This window comes from Eleutherodactylus coqui, chromosome 4 (genome assembly GCF_035609145.1).
Source record: "Eleutherodactylus coqui strain aEleCoq1 chromosome 4, aEleCoq1.hap1, whole genome shotgun sequence".
Lineage (NCBI taxonomy): Eukaryota > Metazoa > Chordata > Amphibia > Anura > Eleutherodactylidae > Eleutherodactylus > Eleutherodactylus coqui.
The window spans coordinates 51,879,066-51,896,637 of NC_089840.1; the positions used below are offsets into that span (position 1 = coordinate 51,879,066).

The 17,572-nt window shown below is 43.4% G+C and overlaps 1 protein-coding gene across 1 annotated transcript in view; it reads right to left on the reverse strand.

Moving 5' to 3' along the window:
* Positions 1–924: 924 nt before the first annotated feature.
* The window catches only part of UMODL1 (uromodulin like 1), a 68,568-nt gene continuing 51,920 nt past the window's right edge, over positions 925–17,572 (reverse strand). The window contains exons 13-18 of the mRNA XM_066601538.1: positions 15,826–16,091; positions 12,564–12,709; positions 9,874–10,110; positions 6,283–6,442; positions 5,092–5,179; positions 925–1,100 (exon numbers count right to left, since the gene is read on the reverse strand). Of these exons, the coding sequence (XP_066457635.1) occupies positions 925–1,100; positions 5,092–5,179; positions 6,283–6,442; positions 9,874–10,110; positions 12,564–12,709; positions 15,826–16,091 (1,073 nt within the window). The remainder of the gene's footprint in view (positions 1,101–5,091; positions 5,180–6,282; positions 6,443–9,873; positions 10,111–12,563; positions 12,710–15,825; positions 16,092–17,572) is intronic.

A 17,572-nucleotide genomic window follows, 5' to 3' on the forward strand; every position in this document is an offset into this window, starting at 1 on the left:
GGTCCACGGAGACAGAGGATCCCGGCGGCCATCTTCAGCAGGTAAGTATGAAGACGCCGGACCGCCGGGATTCAGGTAAGCGCTGTGCGGGTTGTTTTTTTAACCCCTGCATCGGGGTTGTCTCGCGCCGAACGGGGGGGGGGGGGGGGGGTTAAAAAAAAAAAAAACCGTTTCGGCGCGGGACAACCCCTTTAACCTATCCGCTCAAGTGAGGATGTTAGCGAGGACAGGACTGCAATAAGGGAGGTCACAGACTGGGCATTAAGTTGTAGAAGTAAATCTTGGTAACAGCTGTAGTACCAGCAGAGACCACTAGAATATTCAGAGATATATATTGTACAAGACTATGCTTTTGTTACATTAATACCTATCATCATGTACAAATCGCATCAGATCCTCATATGCAATTTAAATGGAGCACAGTAGCTATCCAAATGTCAGCTTATCAATTTAGCAAAAAACTGCAATACCACTTAAGACCACTAGGCTCATTAGAGCTTCTCTATATACAACTGAATTTGTACATGATGTACCTTCCATTATATAATACATTTTATTTTTGTCCATAACCCATCATATAGGTCTAAACTAAACAAGTTTCTGCATGTGCAAGCAACTTAATGTAAAACATTTCTTTAAAAACTGCAATACCAGCAATGACCACTAGGCTAATTGCAGAAGTGTTATGTTTTACAATGTCATTTGTTTCTGTTATAGTATGCAAATTGTACCTCATCTGCCCAGAACCTTTCACATGGTCTAAATTGAACAAATTGTTGTACATAAGGGTTGAGATGGTAATACCAGCAATGACCACCAGGCGGTGCCGAGAGCTTCTATATGTACAATCTACGTGTGAATGATATTTCTATATTTAGACAGTTGACATGTTTTCATCTATTGTCGGTCCTGACTGCTTTGCCTCTAGTTGGAGAACACATGGTAACCGATATCTGGAATTTTAATTTTAAAGTTGTAGTTTCCGGTTCTTCTTTCATGCCAGCAAATCAAAATGGAAACCAGCATGGCAACCAGGACCAAGACTGCGATGACAATGAGGACAATGTATCCAGGTCCCAGCGTGCTGTCAGGCTCATACACTGGAAAGTCAAGCAGAAATAAAGGAAAATGAGAATGTGTGGGACTGTATGGCATGACTATGCGGGCACGTTATGGTACTGTGGTTTAGAACTAGAGGGCAGTACTATGTGGGAATCTTAACCCCATCAAGACTAGAGATGAGCGAGCATACTCGATAAGGCAAACTACTCGAGCGAGTAGTGCCTTATTCGAGTACCTGCCCGCTCGTCTCTAAAGATTCGGGTGCCGTCAGAGGGCGGGGAGCGGTGGGGGAGAGCGGGGAGGAATGGAGGGGAGATCTCTCTCTCTCTCTCCCCCCCGTTCCGCCCTGCTCACCGCCGCAACTCGCCTGTCACCCGTGCCGGCAGCCGGATCTTTAGAGACGAGCGGGCAGGTACTCGAATAAGGCACTACTCGCTCGAGTAGTTTGCCTTATCGAGTATGCTCGCTCATCTCTAATCAAGACCAAGCCTGTTTTATGCCTTAAAGGAAATCAGTGAGCTTGAAAATGCTGTTCAAACTGCAGGCATGATGATATAGAGCAGGAGGAGCTGTGGAGACTGATATATAGTTTTATGGTGAAAGATTCAGTAGAACTTTATATTCATTTATATCTCTGCTCATTCGAAGCTGAACAGTCCAATGGGCGGTCCTATCAGTGAGTGACTTGAATTTATGACTTTAAAATTTTCGGAAATTTTTTTTTTCATTTTTTCAACAGTAGTATGTCAAATATGTACATAAATGTTGTACTAAATTATTTATCATTTATAGATTTTGGTCTACTTTATTTTGGAAGCACGTTTGAAAATATTTGCACATTTCTGAGCAATTTAGAAGTCTTAATAGCTTAACATAAATTTTTAAAATTCTGACACTTATTTTTTTAAACTTTTCATTGATACTTAATTTACAAGTTTTAATTTACTTACTTGGTATTGATGATTAAATTAATTGATTAAATAAATTAATGCAAGGGTACATTCACACATAGTGGAATTGTTTTCTACTGTAGAAAAAATCCACACCAAAATCCGCACCGCAATACACCACTGCGCAGATTTTGATGTGAATCCGCAACAGACATCACAGCTACATTTGAAAGCATGAAATCCGCTGTGGATCTGCATCAAAAGCCCCATTAAAATCTGCACAAATGGATCTTCAATCTCACACTGACAGAAGAAGCGGGCAGAGAAAAGGGGAAAGACATGTTGTTACAGCACTGACATGCCAGGAAAGTTTGTTGCTCTCCAGGCCTGCGCTGTGATTGGCTCTCACTAATGACATCATTAGGACCTGAACCACTCAGCACCTGAGCCTGTTCAGGTGTTTTATCTGCTGTTTAGGGGCCATGATCGCCCACTGACAGTAGCAACAGAAATTTACTGTGGGCAGCCGCAAAGTGGTTAAGATATGTTTGTTTAAAGGCATATGGCAGAATTTTATGCTCCTGGACTGCAGCCATTGACTTCCATCCTCCTGGTCTTGTTATGAGTGGCAGACACTACATTCTCCTGTGACACAGGCCCTCAGTCAATGCCACCTGTAAGGGCTGCTTGTCTGCACAGCTTTCCTTTTAAAGGGGTAACGCGCACGTGCTTTCCTGTCCCTGGCGAATCCAGACTGGTCTTGATCTATTTAGGGTACTATCTCCATCAAGAATTTGCCCGAGCAATTAGCATGCCTAGTGTGCGAAGGAGCTACATTGTCCAAAATCTTTCCTGATATTTATCTGTGCCTCTTCCACCCAGCTTCCCTATTCTCTCTACTCCTGACCTCGGCTTGTTTGTGGACCACAATTACTTCTCTGCTGCCTGCACTGACTGATGGTCTGATTCATCATTACACAAGAATTCCATTTGCCCTGACATTGGCTCTATTCTAGAGCCCGGTTCTGTTTGTTCCTCTGTTACCTCATTACGATAACACTGAACTGTCTCTTTCACTGCCACATAACCGAGACTACTTCTGGGAGTAACAGCCTGGGGTTCCCTACAGCAAAGACCAGATCCTGATTTGTAAGGTTATAGGGTGAAAACCAGGGAACCCAGGTAATGCCCCCAAATCTAGTCCTAAAACAAATTAATTTGTGCCACTATAAATTTACTGCCACCATCTTGACATCAGAATTATGTGTTGACATTATATTGTTGCTGAGAACGATATGGCAGGAATGTGTAGACTCTTCATGATTATAAGGTATATCGCTTAGACACTATATGGCGGTATTACTGTTTTATGACAGTACCTTGTCCTATCCAAAATACAAGTGGTCCCGAAGACATATGGCACACTGAACTGTGTTTATGTCAGAGTGGTGGACATGAAACTTTAAGATTGCACATCAGAAATAAGAGCATTGGGTCATGGAAGGAGAAGAGTCTCCAGCAGAACAGAGGAAAAAAGTAAGTGAACCCTTTGGAATTATCTGGATTTCTGCATACTAATAAAATATGGTCTGACTGTTCTCTCAGTCACAATTATAGACAAACACAATCTATTTCAACTAATAACACACAGACAATTGTACCATTCATGTCTTTTGTTGAATACATAGAATAATCATCCATAGTGCAGGGAGAAAAATTAAATGAACCTTTGAATTTAATAACCTGCAGAGGGGACCTTTAGCAACAGTCATCTCCACCAAATGTTTCCCGCTATTGTAACTAAGATTTGTAAAACCATGAAGGGAAATTTTGGACCATTCCTTTCTGTAAATCTTTCACCTCATCAATATTTCTGGGATGCCTTGTGTGCACAACCCTCTTTAGGTCATGCTACAGACTTGACCATTCCAAAGCACAAATCTTCTTTTTAAACCATTCTTTAGTTGATTTTCTTCTGTGCTTTGGGTCATTGTCCTGTCACTTCACCCAACGAATCTTCAGCTTGAGATCATGAACTACTATTCTTACATCCCCTGTAAAATGTTTTAACCCACCTTAGAATTCATTGTTCCCTCCACCATGCTTCACAGGTGGGATCAAGTTTTGATGCTGGTGTGCTGGTGTGCAGTGTTCTTTTTCCTCCAAACACACCATTATGCTAAAAAGTCACACTTCCCAGATGCATTGTGGACCATCAAGGAGAACTCAGGCGAAATTGAGAAGGTCTGCAATGGTCTTTTTGTACAGCAACAGCTTTCTTCATGGTGTCCCTCCATGAAGGCTATTCTTTTACATTGTGTTTCTACCAGTGGACACATGAACAGAGATTTTCACAGTTTGTAAAGTCTTCTGTACACCTTTTCTTGGGTTCTTTCTCACCTATTTCAGGATTGTCTGTTGTGCTCTTGCAGTGATCTTACCAAGACGTCCACTCCTAGGGAGATGATTTGTATAACCGTGGATTGATATGCATTCAGATTTTTAGAAATGTTTGGAGCCTTTTTCAGCTTCATTCATCTCTATAACATGTCTTCTGAAAGTTGTTTACATCAAGGCATGGTCCAAACTGACCATTCTTTCTTGAGAAGAACAGATGTGTCAGTAACCAGGCTTTGTGTGCCTTTATCTAATAGGCAAAGCACCAATACTTCCAATTTCATCTCTTTAATTGACATATATTTTGCCAATTAGCTCTTGGAGAAGACATCAACATAGAGGTTTACTTACATGTTCACCCTGAAAGGTGGATGTGCACCCAATAAAACACATGAACGGTACAACTGTGTATCTGTAACTGTGACTCGGACAACAATCAGACCACATTTTATGAGCAATCAATGCAGAAATCCAGGCAATTCCAAAGGCTTTATTTTTCTTCCCTGCAACTGTATGTGATAACAGTGCGAACAGGACTGTATGTAATGGAGGCAATGTAAGAAAAAGATAGGAGACAAGGCAGAGGTTACAGACTTAGTATAACATCATAGAAGCCATGTGATCCATTAGCAGCGCAGAATATTCCAGGAGAAGAGAAAGCTGATCTTTTGAGAGAGGAAAGAGACAATTGGGAGATCATAGGCTGAAACATAATGAGACCAGGAAATAACTTAGTGCTTACATTGATCCGATTTTCGCAGGGGTCCCATCCGGGTCACACCTGTAAAGACATTATCACCAGCAAATGCGGATCGGAACCCGTTGCATGTCTGCAAAAATTAAAAAAGACAAAGTAATAATTCTAGTTACATGTCCATATGTATTGTGTGTTATTAGTTGTATCCCTAGTAGCATCTCTTATTGTAATACAGGCAGAGGGGCTGTGAGACCCTCATTTAATGCCCCCTCCTAATGATCACATCATATCTGCTTATCACAGATAGAATAGTGAACTGATAGGATGCTGAGAAATTAGCTTGTCAAAAAATGCATTGCCATCATCAAATATACACACTTATATTGGAAAATACGGGAAAAAAATACAAATATCTCTACATAGTAAAAGTCAGCATGTTGTTATTCTACAATACACCAAATTCAGATTACTCCATGAGAGAATGAGGAAATGCCATTGGGAAGGTGACAGAACATGAACACCACTTTGGATACCATATAAAAAGGAGGGGCTTACTTTATACTGTGGGACATTGAACTCAATAATAACATAGTACACAAGTAATCCCCTGAGCTCCCTCTAGTGGTGGCGACAGGCAGAGACAATTCTATCACACATCTTTTTGTCTATATGGGATTTGGAGCTCTATATGAGAACAATGGAGCTCCGACCTCTATAAAGATGTATTAAGACAGGAATCAGCAGAGGTGCCATTCCAGTTTCTATACAGGTTGTCATTCATCTTTCTCAAATTCTGCACAACAGGAGGAGTCCCCCTCTCTCCAAGCCATGAACTGGACCCCTGCTGGGTTAATGCCCTAAAACTTTTGTTTTGGTGCGTTGAGTAGTTTTCACCTGTATTTTAGATTTTCTACATCCACATACTGAAACTGTATTTCTTGTGTGTTTGTGACCAGATGACACTGATGACAGAGTGATATACTGTAGCAGAGCTGAGCTTGTCATTTGGTGCAACTCATTATGATGATGCGCTACCTGTAGTTTTCCGATAGGACTGCAGGTGACCAGATGTATTACTTTACCACAGTAAATAATCAGAGTGCAACAAAGAAATGATGAAATGACAATCCCAGCTCTGTTACATCTATACGTTTTTATATACTGTTTTCTAGGCCCCAACACTAGTGTTACCCATAGAATTCATGCAGTACAAGATACATATTGTTATCTACATACCGGCTTGCAGATTTTCGGGGGCACCTCCTTGCACACATGAAGTCGGCAGTGCAGATAAACAATGGGATTGTCAACAAAAGAGAAGACCTTGGTTTGAAAGGTGGCGTTGTTGGAAACACCATTGGTGTGGATGGTGGTGAAGGTGTTTGTCAAGGCACAGCTGCAAAAGGAGAAGAGGTATTGTATAAATAATGTAACCGCATTGCCTTGACCCATCAGCTGGCCTGGTTGATAGCTTCGAGGTTATATGTGGACTGTTATGCGGCTGTTTCAAAGTTATTGACAAGAATATTCCCCTCGTGTGCTAATCATGAGGTAGTGGGGTGGGGGGGTGGGGGTTGTAGAACAAGTGATGTGAAAGAAGACGATAAAGATAAAAATGGAGGAAGATTAAGAAAACAGTAAGAGGAAAAATACCAAAAACACAAATTATGTGATCAAAATAAAGAAAAAAACTTTTGCGCTCCGTTAAACTGTATCTGTGTAAATCAGGATCTTACTTGTTAGGGGGTGCCCGATCTCCTGGCACCCCTCATATCCAAAGAAGCAGAAAAGTCCAGCTGAGGAGAACGTGTTCTTATAGATGAAATTTAATATATTTAAAACGAATTGACAATGCCGCCACGCGTTTCGGCTTATGTCAAGCCTTTCTCAAGCATAGTGAGCAGATTACAAGTTATCTCTATTTATAGTTAACATACAAATGAAGAAAAAAGAAGGGTGGAGGGGCAGGAAGGAAGGGGGCGGGGAGAGAAAGGGGAGGGAGAGAGGCTGGTCCATTTGCTTCCTCCCCTACGTGGGTGTTGTTTATCAATTTATGGGGGAGTTCTTAGAAAAGAATCTCGGCAAATCTTTAGCAAATCTTACCCCTATAGTGTAGATGTCCTCACACAGGTATTAGTCAGACATCCTGCGCTGCTGTAGCTGGTGTGTGTTGGTATACAGGACTGCCCTGGGCGGCGTCTGCATGGTTTCGCGGCGCCATCGATAGTATCCATGTGGACGTGGATATACACGCGGCTTCTAGGGTGAAGGTCGGATGTCACGGCATCACAAGGAGGGGGGGCGTGTCCAAATAGAGGGTAGTGGGCATGTTGGTGTAACTCCATTGGTAGAGTATTGCTCCCAGTGACGTTAGTCATGTCACGTGATGACGTTTAGGATGTGATTATGTCATATACAGGGGTGGGATATGACATAATCACGTCCTAAATGTCATCACGTCACATGACTAACGTCACTGGGAGCAATACTCCACCAATGGAGTTACACCAACATGCCCACTACCCTCTATTCGGACACACCCCCCCTCCTTGTGATGCCGTGACATCCGACCTTCACCCTAGAAGCCGGGTGTATATCCACGTCCACATGGATACTATCGATGGTGCCGCGAAACCATGCAGACGCCGCCCAGGGCAGTCCTGTATACCAACACACACCAGCTACAGCAGCGCAGGATGTCTGACTAATACCTGTGTGAGGACATCTACACTATAGGGGTAAGATTTGCTAAAGATTTGCCGAGATTCTTTTCAAAGAACTCCCCCATAAATTGATAAACAACACCCACGTAGGGGAGGAAGCAAATGGACCAGCCTCTCTCCCTCCCCTTTCTCTCCCCGCCCCCTTCCTTCCTGTCCCTCCACCCTTCTTTTTTCTTCATTTGTATGTTAACTATAAATAGAGATAACTTGTAATCTGCTCACTATGCTTGAGAAAGGCTTGACATAAGCCGAAACGCGTCGCGGCATTGTCAATTCGTTTTAAATATATTAAATTTCATCTATAAGAACACGTTCTCCTCAGCTGGACTTTTCTGCTTCTTTGGATATGAGGGGTGCCAGGAGATCGGGCACCCCCTAACAAGTAAGATCCTGATTTACACCGATACAGTTTAACGGAGCGCAAAAGTTTTTTTTCTTTATTTTGATCACACCTTCTTTCCTCCTCAAATGCATTTGTTTGGAGTTACTTTCTGCCGCTCTCCCTCTGGGATGTCCTAGGACCGCTGACCTGCATCTATTCCATTGGTACAAGAGGCTCACGTGGATCTATAAAACTGACCGGTTCCCAAAACCTTGGGACCAGTTCAGTTGCGGTGAGTCCCCCTGCATATTAGTTCCTTGTCTATTTTTCCTATGCACCATTGGAGCGCCGCTTCTCATCTATATTGTTTAAAAACACAAATTAACTAGAAAAAGAATATAAAAATTAAGAAACAAGATGATGGGGAAATAGACAAAAAGGAAGTAGAGAAATAAGCAAGACAGACATAATGGTAAGAAATAAAAAGAACAAACAAGTGGAAGAAATCAAAGATGATAAAGAAGAGTAGATCAAAGAAGACAAAGAAGTAGAAAAAGATATTACGGGAGGTGAAGATGCAGAACAAGAAGTCAAAGAGGAAACAGAAGACGTTATCAAGGAAGATGAAGTAGAAGTGAACAAAATGAAGAAGTAGTCAAGGAAAACAAAAAGGAGATCAAAGAATAAGTTGAAGAAGAAATTAAGGTAAATAAAGAAGTAGTAGTCAAGGAAGAGAAAGTAAAATAAGAAGAAAAGATCAAGGAAAAGAAAATAAAAATACAACTAGTTAAGGAAGAAGAAGAAATAGAAGTCAATGAAGATGAAAAAAATGAAATCAAGTTAGACGAAGAAAAGTAACAAAGGCAAGGGAAACAAAGAAGTCTAACGAGATATCAAGAAGTAGAAGTAGTCGAGGAAGGCAAAAAAGTTGAGTTGAAAGCAAAGACATCAATTGTGATCTAAAAGTAGTCAAAGAAGGCAAAAAAATGTAGAAGAAGAAATGAAACGAAATGTGGAAGGTCAGAGGGCATGATGAACAAAAATTCCAGTGCACCTGATTTACTAAGAAGCACAACTGTCAAAAACTACACTTCAGTGAAGAATAAGCCATTATGTAAAAACACAGGCCATTAAGATTAATTTATGTAAAGGTAACCCATCACCTTAAACATGATACATGTAACAGCACAAACAGGATCTACGGCACACTACATCTGTAGCACAGATCGCCGGGCGCCTTTCAGTCATGCTACACTAATTGTGTAGCATGGCTGCTGCCATTAATAATGACTGACCGCAGTGCTACGCAATCAGCGTAGTCGTGCCTAGTTGCAGTTTGGCACAACTCATTAACAGACCAGTGAAGAGTCATATTTCAATGTGAGCTTGTGAGATTCAGGAGAACATGTAGTTCTTATGGGCTTGTGTGTCCAGTGGGTGGAGTGAACCCGTAGGACCGCCCACTAGACTCGTATTCCCAGAGTGAGCAGGGATGTAAAAAAAAATGAAAAACAAGATATCCTAAATCTTTCCCTGAGAACTGCTGAGTGCCTCCTGCTTTATAACATGCTGCCTTCAGACTGGACATCATGGTCAATATATGTTCCCTCTAAATTACAGAAATTGATATGCATAGTATAAGCAGGAGGTCAAAGCTAACAAAACTTCTATGCCTCTTCATGAATTGGTTTGCAATGATCACCCTCTGCTAGTTACAGTATGTCTGTGACAAATCCCTAAAACGAGCACAATAGGATCCAGTAGAATGTAGAAGGTTCTCACCTGTCTCTGATAAAGGGGAATGAGATAAGGTCATTGGAGTTTTCGGTGGGTGTTGCCCAGCATTCATTGATGACCACCTTATACTGACTGTCCTCTGTTTTTATCCTGATCTGAACAGTTATGTCGTCTGTGGCTGACAGTGTAAAGTTTGGGCCGATGGGCTGGTCTCCCATAAAAAGTTGGAATTCTGGTATAAACTTTCCATCACCTTCAAGCTTTTCTATAATGGTATAAATTCTGAAAAAGAGACATGAAAATGTTTAGGTACAGGAGAAAGAAGTCTGAGTCCTTCCATTTCAAGACCTCTGTGGTTGTAGTAGAATATGGAGTAACACACTGATGGAAGTTTAACAATGAACACTCCTTTAAGGGGTGGAAAGTGACTGGTTACTTGTATAGCACCCCAGAGCTTTCAGGTAAAGCACCGGCTACCTGAACCTTGCAGGGATTGAACTTGCAACCTTCAGGTTGTGAGTGTGAGCTTAGGACTGCATACTACTGCCTTAAAGGGGTTGTCCCGAGGCAGCAAGTGGGTCTATACACTTCTGCATGGCCATAATAATGCACTTTGTAATGTACATTGTGCATTAATTATGAGCCATACAGAAGTTATAAAAAGTTTTTTACTTACCTGCTCCGTTGCTGGCGTCCTCGTCTCCATGGTGCCGACTAATTTTCGCCCTCCGATGGCCAAATTAGCCGCGCTTGCGCAGTCCGGGTCTTCTCCTCTTCTCTATGGGGCTCCGTGTAGCTCCGCCCCATCACGTGCCGATTCCAGCCAATCAGGAGGCTGGAATCGGCAATGGACCGCACAGAAGCCCTGCGGTCCATGAAGACAGAGGATCCCGGCGGCCATCTTCAGCAGGTGAGTATGAAGACGCCGGACCGCCGGCATTCAGGTAAGCGCTGTGCGGGTGGGTTTTTTAACCCCTGCATCGGGGTTGTCTCGCGCCGAACGGGGGGGGGGTTTAAAAAAAAAAAAACCCGTTTCGGCGCGGGACATCTCCTTTAACACTCTGCACCACACAAGACCTACAGGTGCTTGCATAGCTGTAGAGGGGATATACCCCTGGTTCTTTTATTATGTATATTAGTATGTTTTATGTGTGTGTTACTTTAATGACCAGGTGATTGCGAATGACTTGGACAAACTGGAAATGAGGACGGGCAGTGCCATATTGTGGTGGCACAGTGTAAGAGAGAGCAGGACAGCACGAGCATGCACTGACTCCCATGTGTAGAAGGCTGCAGAGAACTGTAAGTTCTGCTGCTGCAGTCTAAAGCTAAACACCACAGTTTATAATTAGAGTGTCTTTGGGGGAAGCAGGGTTTCATATCCGACTGTGGGTGATCCCGGTGAGCCATCCGCACGAGCCGGCCTTGCCATGAGTTTGCCGTTAATAAAGCTAGTCATTGAAGATGTGGCATGGATCTGAGAATTATTCAGGACCGAGGAGGCAATATGCTGTGGCTTGCAGCCATAACCTTTTTCTGGGCCTACTGCCAAAATGACTGGAGTTGGATACATCCTTGAGGCTCCCCAGTATCGGTTGTCCGACCGACGAATCCACCATCCGGCCTGCTGCCGAAGATGAACGCCGAGTCAGAAAACAGGAAAGGACCCGATGGAGGCTCCCCTGCAGCCCATTACTCAATCCAAGAGGGTATCCAAAGCAGCCTTGGACCCTGTTAAATAGCAACAATATGGGAATGCACAACTGGTCCCTGCGCTGAGCCAATCAGAGGCAGCACTCACTCACCCTTTCATGAATTCATGAATGGGTGTGAGTGAGAGCTGCCTCTGATTGGTGAGGCTGTGACCAATCAGAGGCAGCTCATTCAGCAGGCGGGGATTTTAAATCCCCGGCTGCTGAATACTACTCAGAGCAGTTCAGGAGAACTGCCGGCCAGACGCGGCTGAACTCCGGCTGCAGCGGAAAGGTGAGTATACATTTTTTTTTTATTTTTACATATTTTAGGATGATTTTCAGGTAAGGGCTTATATTTTTAAACCCTTCCCGAAAATTCATCCCGCACTCGCCGGCAGCCCATTGTCGGCTCCATTGAAGCAGCTGTATTGCCGGCTCCATTGAATTCAATGGGCTAACATCGTTCTTCTCTGCCACAGCTGTTACAGCTGTGGCAGAGGAGAACGATCTTTATGCTGACAGTGCAGGGGGGGGGGGTTCACTCTTGCCACTATTGTGGCTTAATAGTGGGACCTGGGAACCTGAAATGCAGCCCTGCATGTTGCCCCTCGCCTGCCCTATCCGTTTCTGTGTCGATCCTATCACTTTCTTGGGTTTTGCAGATTTTCACAAATGAAAACCTTAGCGAGCATCGGCGATATACAAAAATGCTCGAGTCGCCCATTGACTTCAATGGGGTTCGTTACTCGAAACGAACTCTCGAGCATCACTGAAAGTTTGACTCGAGTAACGAGCACTCAAGCATTTTGGTGCTCGCTCATCTCTAGTCCACACCTATCTACATGGGACATGTAGTTACCAGAGCTACTGCTTCCAAAAAAATGATTTCTTCTTTCGAGATGGGGGACAGAAAGAAGACTATTTTATTTTAAAAAGCATGTTTGAGGGTTGCTTGGGGCAAACAGAAGACAATGTCATCATGTGGTTGAGGTTGACATGGTTTGGTGTTTCTGCTGAGTAAGATAATACAACATACTGTACCCTCCTGCAGGATTGTATCCACTTGACCACAGGATCTCATTATGGAACATGCAGCGTATGGAGCTGATGGCTTTTGGAGTCACATTTTGAAATGTCGATGAGAGGTCAATGTAAAGTGTTGAGTTCACCACTATATGAGTCTGGTTCTGAAAAGGAAACCACAATTCAGACACGAAAAGGTGATATCTTATATACTAAAGTCCCACTGAAGTGGCTTTAAAGGGGTTGTCCCGCGAAACAAAGTTGGGGTATACACTTCTGTATGGCCATATTAATGCACTTTGTAATGTACATTGTGCATTAATTATAAGCCATACAGAAGTTATTCACTTACCTGTTCCGTTGCTGGCGTCCCCGTCTCCATTGTGCCGTCTAATTTTCAGCGTCTAATTGCCCGATTAGACGCGCTTGCGCAGTCCGGTCTTCTCCGTGTTGAATGGGGCCGCTCGTGCTGGAGAGCTGCTCCTCGTAGCTCCGCCCCGTCACGTGTGCCGATTCCAGCCAATCAGGAGGCTGGAATCGGCAATGGACCGCACAGAAGACCTGCGGTCCACCGAGGGTGAAGATCCCGGCGGCCATCTTCGCAAGGTAAGTAAGAAGTCACCGGAGCGCGGGGATTCGGGTAAGTACTATCCGTTTTTTTTTTCAACACATGCATCGGGTTTGTCTCGCGCCGAACGGGGGGGCTATTGAAAAAAAAAAATGTTTCGGCGCGGGACAACCCCTTTAAGTCAATACTGAACCACTGGAGGAGAAAATATGACCACATGGTTCTAGTGCAGCAGGGCCATAGAACTTGTAATCTGGTCAGACTATACCCAGAAAGTGAGCCAGGCAAACACAGAGAAAGAAAGGGAGATCTACAGACAGTCCAGCTAAGTACCATAGTGAGGAGCCTTCACGGGAGATTGTATGTAAGGGGTAACTTGAAGAGCAGGCCTCTGATTGACAGGGGTTGCCCCCATCAGGAGTGCAGCGACGTGCTCGAAAGCATGGAGCATTTCCTGCTTCAGTGCCCATTTAATACAGAGGTATATCAACAGGTAGGGGTCTCCATAGGCTGGCCTCAGCTGGCACACCTCTCCTATGCGGAGTGGGCTTATGGAGCCTTCAGAGGCCTTGGTGGCAGGGACCTTTTGCATTTTATTTCTAGTTAGCCTAGTGGTCAGGTTCCACATCTGGAGTGCACGGTGTTTAATCTCGACTGAGCTAAAAGTCCTCCCCGTGGATACAGTATGTAGGAACATCTTGGTTGACCTGGTGAAGGTACGTTCTGTGGAGTATGAGAGCACATCTAAGGCTTCTCTCCTGTGGAGAGGGCTTGTATTTTGTTTTTAATTTTGTAGGGGCAGAGTATATGTGTATGTCATGATGTCATGTATATTGGTTAATGTATGTTTATATGTATATATTCACGTTCTGAGTGGTAGTTAGGTTGGGTGGGGTGTTGGGGGGAGTGGTTTCACGCCTTGAGCCGTAGCCTGGCACGTCCTGAACATTGAACTCTGGGCACGGACTGGTGGAGCGGGCATGGCCCCCAGGCTGCGGCAGGCAGTGTTGTATAGTTTTTATTTATATATATATATATATATATATATAATATAAAACCCCGGTGTGGCTTGGCACGTCCTGAACTTTAGAACTCTGGGCACAGACTGGTGGAGCAGGCATGGCCCCCGAGCTGCACTGGGGACCCAAAAAAAAAAATTATTATTCTTGTATGCCGGATGGCTTGGTCTTTATTTTCATATTTAGGTAATTATTTTTCTTGGTATCTGTTATGTTATTGCTTAATTTTGTTTATGATGTGGTTTCAGTGAGGCTGGACCTGTAGTTTTAGTTTCTATAGCTGGATGTTCTTCTTTTAGGTATATTTTGTTATGTGTTGAGTGTGTGTGGGAGTGTACGGCGGGGATGAGGGGGGGGGGGGGGGTCCAGACATGGGTATTTCATTTGTTTGTCGACCATGGACTCTGGATAAAGGGCCTTATTTCTCTGTATACGGTTGTATTATTATTATTATTCACTATTGTTGAAGTTTGGTTTTATTGTTACTATTTATACTTTTATAATAAAAGATCTACAGGATATAACTCAGGATCAGCACAAAATAAATAATGTAAAGTATGTACTACACCAGCAGAATAATAAGTACAGCTCCGAAGTATAATACAGGCTGTAACTCAGGATCAGTACAGGATAAGTAATGTATGTACACAGTGACTCCACCAGCAGAATAGTGAGTGCAGCTCTGGAGTATAATACAGGATGTAACTCACGATCAGCACAGGATAAGTAATGTATGTACACAGTGACTCCACCAGCAGAATAGTGAGTGCAGCTCTGGAGTATAATACAGGTTGTAACTCAGGATCAGTACAGGATAGGTAATGTATGTACACAGTGACTGCACAAGCAGAATAGTGAGTGCAGCTCTGGAGTATAATATAGGATGCAACTCAGGATCAGTACAGGATAAGTAATGTGTGTACATAGTGACTCCACCAGCAGAATAGTGAGTGCAGCTCTGGAGTATAATACAGGATGTAACTCAGGATCAGTACAGGATAAGTAATATATGTACACAGTGACTCCACCAGCAGAATAGAGAGTTCAGCTCTGGAGTGTAATACAGGATGTAACTCAGGATCAATATATGATAAGTAATGTAATGTATGTACACAGTGACTCCACCAGCAGAATAGTGAGTGCAGCTCTGATGTATAATACAGGATGTAACTCAGGATCAGTACAGGATAAGTAATGTAACAATATGTTCACAGTGAGTCCACCAGCAGAATAGTGAGTGCAGCTCTGGAGTATAATACATGATGTAACTCAGGATCAGTACAGGATACGTAATGTAATGTATGCACACAGTGACTCCACCAGCAGAATAGTGAGTGCAGCTCTGGAGTATAATACAGGATGTAACTCAGGATCAGTACAGGATAAGTAATGTAATGTATGCACACAGTGACTCCACCAGCAGAATAGTGAGTTCAGCTCTGGAGTATAATACAGGATGTAACTCAGGATCAGTACAGGATAAGTAATGTATGCACACAGTGACTCCACCAGCAGAACAGTGAGTGCAGCTCTGGAGTATAATACAGGATGTAACTCAGGATCAGTACAGGATAAGTAATGTAATGTATTTACAGAATACCTATCTACTTAAGTTTTGACATGTCTGCTAAGTCCATGTTGTGTCATCGCTACTGTAGATCTAAGCCATAGATGAAGACATAGCTGCACTCACACTCTCCACATTAGTATTGCACTCTTTCCATCCAGCTTCAATGAAGATGTGGGTGTCGGTGCTGCAGTTTAAGGAACATTCCCGGCTCCCGAGGAAGAGAGCGTGGCTGGCGATGGACATCATCTTGAGGAAGGCCTTTTCAATAGAGATTCCAATCTTCCCCATGACACAGATGACAGTGCTTGCGTCTCTCAGCGTGAGGCTGGGGGTCTTGTGAGTGGTCATCTGGACGCTGGAGGACACCAGATGAGGCGTATTGGAGGATTCTAGAATGAAGAGCGATTATGAGTAGTCCTGCTCACAGAGCTGCAGTTTGTTCCAATGTATCAGCATACCACCCAACAGTTCCCTTATTTGTTAGACTTTCTCCTCACTCCTAGGTGTTCTCCCTAAAGTGAAATGATACCCTTCCTGACCCTCTTCATAGACCTCTGCTGAGGTATTGTTCTATCTTACCATTTGCATATTTCCCAGAGGAGCATGGATGGCCTTATAAGTCTCTTCAGACCTGTTAAATGGAGAAACTATACCTCTCCTGACCTGCAAAGAAGACTGCAGAAAGGGTCAAAACTTTGCAGATCTACATTGAAATGAGCCAATTATGGGAACGTTCCGGGGTGTGATGGGGGCAAATTAAAATATTCCACGATTAGGTATCTAGATGTTGGGAGGTACAGTATCTATGGCTATAGTACTATATGTAGTCCAGTTCACTGCTGGTAAGGATGTATTCACATAGGTGATTTTCCCGTGTGAGTTCTGTCCCATTTCAAGATGGATGGAATTCACAACGGAAAAGAACCCATTCATTAGAGCAGGTTAATTCATATGAGCAATTTTTCTCTAAGGGCTCATGCCCATAAGCGTTGTGGGATACACCCACGGATTTACGCCGCGGGAGTACCGTGTTTAAAAACGCTAGTGCCCGCAAGTGATCACGGACATCTGCGATCTCCATTAATACTATATTAATGGAGACCTCCCGCTGTGGAAATCCGCGTTGAAATAGAACATGCTGCGATTTTTTTTTTTTTTTTTTTCCTCACAGCGGAAATCTGCATGTGAGCAACAGAACCTGGCAATAGAACCTAATAGCTGCGGAATTCCGCCGCGGGAAATGCGTCAGAAATCCGTCCGTGCGCATCAGCCCTAAGACTGATTATTTGAGATAGAAAAATTGCTGCATGTCCTATTTCTGTGCAATTCTTCTTATTTTCTGTGGGAGTGTTAAAAAAAAAATTGCTTTGCTACTGCATGAAATGTCATTTGCAGGGGATTTTAATGTGATTTTTGATCCGCTTTTATTGCAGGTTACTTGGGGACTACATGACAAAAAAAATCAGTAATTAAAGAGAAAATAAAAACACGCACTGAAAACAAAGTGTGAACAATGGGGGTGAAAATCGCTAGAAAATTACATGGCAAATGGTCAGTTCTTCACGGACGAAAAGCGCACTCGTCCGTGCGATTAGAGTGTATCAATCTGAGAATCCAGGGCAGGAGATGGGTTTGTGCCGGTGATCAGCTCAGCGCACAGAAGACTGTCTAGTAGAGTTGAGCGAATGTACTCTGGCGAGCTTGATGCTCGTTCGAGTATAAGCGTACTCGATGGCGTTCGTTACTCGAACTTCTGGCTCCTTCCCGCTGTGACGTGCCTGTTTTGACCCCTCTCCGCTGTGACGTGCCTGTTTTGACCCCTCTCCGCTGTGACGTGCCTGTTTTGGCCCCTCCCCGCTGTGACGTGCCT